The 5,000-nt window shown below is 40.1% G+C and overlaps 1 protein-coding gene across 1 annotated transcript in view; it reads right to left on the bottom strand.

Annotated features, from left to right (window-relative positions):
* Positions 1 to 5,000, bottom strand: part of LOC137983976 (calpain-5-like) — a 22,900-nt gene that overhangs the window by 11,343 nt on the left and 6,557 nt on the right. The window contains exons 3-7 of the mRNA XM_068831133.1: positions 4,370 to 4,578; positions 3,340 to 3,532; positions 1,850 to 1,933; positions 604 to 713; positions 141 to 218 (exon numbers count right to left, since the gene is read on the bottom strand). Of these exons, the coding sequence (XP_068687234.1) occupies positions 141 to 218; positions 604 to 713; positions 1,850 to 1,933; positions 3,340 to 3,532; positions 4,370 to 4,578 (674 nt within the window). The remainder of the gene's footprint in view (positions 1 to 140; positions 219 to 603; positions 714 to 1,849; positions 1,934 to 3,339; positions 3,533 to 4,369; positions 4,579 to 5,000) is intronic.

Genomic DNA, 5,000 nt, shown 5'->3' with positions numbered 1-5,000 from the left:
TACGTACACTGTGTATGACTTTGTGTAAAAGTTATGTTGTCTCTCTGTCTGTTTGTTTGTATACACCAGGCCAGCATTTTTCTGGAGTCTGGTGTTTAATATTTAATCGAAAAAATACGATACATATAAATTATACCAACCAAAACTCGCCGTCGTTCTCGAAAACAATTCCAAGCTTTTCCCTGTCACTTGCTTTCAGCTTGTTCCACTCCTCAGAGCTGAAGGTGAACAATGTACAAATTATGTTAGGAGCATTTCACTCCCTCAAAGAACGATTCCTTTAACAATAACAATTTCCGTGCCCTATTCGAAGCTTTTTAGTTCTCGGGTGAACCAGTTCTCAGGCTTCAGTTAATAAAATAAAATCTAAATACCTTTGTACTGGAAGCACACTTTACCTATCTGGATATTGCTGCAAAAGTGGTTCTAAATAAAATCGACCGCAAGCAATGCCTAAAAATTATTATCAAAATCACCACGTCTGGGCTGCCTCAGTGTTTGCGTCAAACACAGTAAAAAGCTAAAATAATATTAAGCGATACAGTACACAAGACTGTTTACATGAGACAACATTTAATAAAAATTGAAATATGATTATCATACTCATCACTCCAAGGTCCATTCCATTCCTTCTGTCCCCAAGGATTTCTGAGTCGGATCATGTAAAGTTGCTGCCGGTTGAATAAGCTAAACAAACCATCACCAATGGTGATCTATAGGAAAGAATGCATAGGGAAAGTTCGTAATGCTGTACAAAATAAACATATGTAATGTTATCGACATAAGGAAGAACTCTTTATTCTCTCTGCCAAGTTAGCCGTCCTTTAAATGAGTAATTTATTTGTGGAGAACTGACAGACTAACGTGTCGATAGTGTGTCGGCCAACGCGTCGGTAGTGTGTCGGCCGACTTGTCGGTAGTGTGTTGGCCGACGTGTCGGTAGCGTGTCGGTAGTGTGTTGGTGGTGTGTCGACCGACGCGTTGGCCGACGTGTTTGCCGACGCATTGGTGGGATCGGATTCTTAACTTTTACCCTTGAGTTAGACTAACAGCCGGCCTGGTTGCATGGGCAGAATTTTTACTACTGTAGTTTCACTTGGACGATTGCAACCAAAGTGTGATAACATGACAAATCCTTTTGCACTCACTTAATCAAACTTCCAAAAGAGGAAGTGTCTTGCCTTTTGGGAGACCGTCGTTTTTGACAATTCTTCCTGGATGCAGAGGTTGCTAACCCATTGACTCCTGAACTGCGCCACATTGACAAGTAAAACCTAATGGCGTTTGACAGAGTCAAATCTATTGCTGTAAGTCTCACTCCCAGGAGTCAATGGGTTAAACTACAATAATTATTGTGAGAAAGAATTATACTACTACTATCGATCTCAGATTTCCGTGGACAAAATCTTTTTTTCAGCACACTTCACGGACTGTTGATTTCAGTCTGCGGTTAAAAAATTCTGATCACGTGATAACATTTTTTGTGGCTCTGCGGTTTCGAAAATACCGATCTTGTGACGCCATTTTCTGTTACTGTCCCCAAAGGGAAAAGCACGAAACAATGTTGACGGCGAGTAAAACCGGCCGAAGCTATTACAGCCTGTATGGGGAAACCCATTAAAAGCTTTGCCTGTGGAAATAAGAAGCAGGTGGAAACTTTTCTTCAGTTTTTTTTCTTTTCTCGGCCATGAAAAGAAAAAAGGAATGGCGCCATGTGGTCGGTATTTTTGAAACTGCAGAGCCACAAAAATGTTATCACGTGATCAGAATTTCGTGAAGTGGGCTGAAAAAAATCTTTGTCCACGGACGTCTGAGATCGATAGTATTCCATGTTACATTATGGCCGCACCTTCTTAACGGCAGTTACACCATATGCATGACCCATTACTAAACCGGTTTCTGTTCGCTTTTCCATCTCATCCCTGTTTTTTATCTAGAAAACGAAAAACGACATGAATTAATTGTGGATGAGTGTCTCAAAACATTTAACCGAAAAATCAATACCTTCAGTGAAAAAAATAAACCACTTCCAAATGCAAGGTGCAAGTGCAGAGTACTAAAACCAGTCAGGTGCTCTATGTCCTATTGAGCTACAATACTAGAACTTTTGGGGAGCAAGGTCATTTCAAAGTTAGCAACTCAATGGTTAGTGACAACAATGTTTGGTAGCTCAATGGGCAGAGCATCTGCCCACCCCAGTGTTTTGGATATTGTGGGTTTGCATCCTGCCTCATTCTTGGTTTGCACCCACGTGACACGGCGGCCATGTTGGTTGGTAACACAATACAATTTCTTTTCGCAGAATTTGCATAATAATAAAGTTTCCAGCGGAGCGGACAGGTTATTGTTCTTACCAACCAACACGGTCGCCGTGACGTCAGATGCAAACCAAGAATAGGACTCTGATTTTTGTTGCCCTTTGCCCATTGCCAAGCAACTAGTTTCCCATACTTCTCATGGGCACATTACACCTTGAACATCTTTAGTTGCATTTGCAGGTAAGTGACTTTGTAGAGCACACAGACCAGCAGGATACATTGTTCATTCAGGATCTACAATAATTGGCCAGGAGAGCTTTATACCAAGGAGTCATCACTTTCTCTCGTACTAATTAAGAGTCACACCAATCCTATAAATTTAACTTTGTCTGAAGTCCAACAATTTTACTAGTCAGTGGGTACATGGGTTTAGAGATGAAGTGTTACATTGTGTAAGAATATGTACACCCACCAAAAAACTTCATCCCCTTCAGAAACATCAACACCCACCCACAAAAAATGTGCCCTTTAAAAGAGACGTAGTTTTGGAGTATGCAGGATCTTTAATGTCCCACAAAGTTTTTTTGAACATGGGTTGTGAGAGTGCTCTATGGTTTATAGTCCTTATCAGAGAAGTCTTGAAAGTCTAACCATTTGTTATTTCAAAGGCAGCACTTTCTCCTCAGTTACTTTAAGACACTGAGTGTTGGTCCGACAGGAGTTAAACTCACAACCTCCCGCATGGCAGACCAATGCTCAACCAACTGAGCCACCAATGCCTGGTTGCAATTATCGGGTGTTTCTTAACCCATTGACTCTCAGGGGTTCCCCATTGACGAGTAAAATCGTCTGGCGTTAGACAGAGTAACATACTAAGTCTGGCCGGTTTCTGCCGGTTTGGATGTCAATGGGTTAAGTTCACACTGGTAAACATGACTTACAGTACCATTGGTCAATCATGTTCTTTTACTACACTGTAGATGATCGACGTTCCTATTACCATTAAAAAAAAATATATATCAGGACTGAAATATCTTGAAAGAACAGATATACATGTAAAATGAAAGGTTATTGTAATTACCCTGATGGAAGCACTGATCAATGACTTTTCTCTTGTGGCTCTTTCCATACTCTTGAACAATCCAAGTCTCTTTTCCCCATCTTGACCATATCCGCCATCTTTGAGATTAATGGATTCACACACTCCACCAGTAAAGTCCACTAAAGCATCACCTGTGTTACCAGCTTCAAGTGCTTCATATGAACCAGCTAATCTGAGTAAAGTACAGTAGATATTCGGTTATAAGGCGCACTCGGTTATAAGACGCACCCCAAACTTAGAAATTTAATCAAGCTAAGTTCTCAAACTGCAAATTACATGAAAATACTCGGTTATAAGATGCACCAAAAAATTGAGTGCTACCAAAAGAATGTGATGAATCTGAGAACAATTATCCTTACACGATTGGCATGCGAACTCTTTTTGTTAACGTAATCAAAAGTGAAAAAGTCACACGTTTTAATGATATACGTAAAAACAAAAGCTAAAAGTTCACACCTGAAATGATAAACATAAAACGCACGCACGTTTATTTGAACCTTCCGACTTAATAAATGGTCATAGTTCAGACTTCGTTCTTCAAGTGAAAGCGAACGGCAAAAAACTCCCACCGAAAGTCATATTCAAAGGTCTTCGACAGCTGAATATCAACACCCCACCAAGGATGAAAATTTCAGTGTTCAAGAAAGGCTGGATGAACGAAGAAGGTATGTTTTATCTTTACACTCATACATGTACATGAAGGATCACACACTATACACTATTGTCCTGCTCAGATGCTATGAATATTTTCGATTCAGTTTTTCGAAGCAGTCTCAAAACATTGAAAATGTTTTGTTGTCGTAAGCACTTACAGGTACCGGTACTCTACATGAATGAAAATATGGTGATGCACATTTTTCTGAACTGGGCAGAGGACCTTGTACTTCATTCTAAGCAGAGTCTCAGTTTCTCATGACAACAATCATGAGAGTGGCAAAAAATATGCGTACATGCATGTACATGTAGTCACTCTAAACATCAACTTTAGCATAAGCTAGTAAATACTCACTTTGCGTATGCCTTCTCGATCAAAGCACTCCAAAACTCATTCCTTTCAGTGGAGTGGACATACACCAACTTGCCGCCAATTGTTGGTAGCAAGTCATCAACAACCACCTCAGTCCACTGACCCTGGCGATAAAACCTAAACCTGAAGATTCCCTGGTAATTACCAACATTCTGTGGGTCCCAATCTTGGTGTTTCATTTCTGGTATCACCTAAAATAAATTGAATACATTCATTGACAAATGAAGACATTACCAGTAGGTCATACCGGTAAATAATTACCATAAAGACTTGTGCATAAGCCACACATTTTTGCTTAAGTTTTGGGCCAAAAAGCGCAGGAGCAGCTTATGAACGAGACCATTGCTTTCAGAGGGAGTAAACTGGCTTGTAGGGGTCACAAATTGAACTGAAAACCTTTAGTAACTAAAGCTCTTGAAAACATTATTGAAACCTGTTGTTAATCACTGCTTTTGGTAGAAGTGGTAGCTCCTAAAGGAGCTGTTTGTTTGCATCTTCAGGTTCTAAACCCAAATCTTGCTCGCCAGTAGTTCTTTTAACCGTTTCGTTTGCACTTGTTTGAGCAGTTAAACTCTAACTTTCATGGATTATCTCCATTCCTCTGCACAGCTGC

This window comes from Montipora foliosa, chromosome 13, assembly GCF_036669935.1.
Source record: "Montipora foliosa isolate CH-2021 chromosome 13, ASM3666993v2, whole genome shotgun sequence".
NCBI lineage: Eukaryota > Metazoa > Cnidaria > Anthozoa > Scleractinia > Acroporidae > Montipora > Montipora foliosa.
The sequence above is the reverse complement of the archived record's forward strand: the minus strand, read 5'-3'. Positions and strand labels throughout refer to the sequence as shown.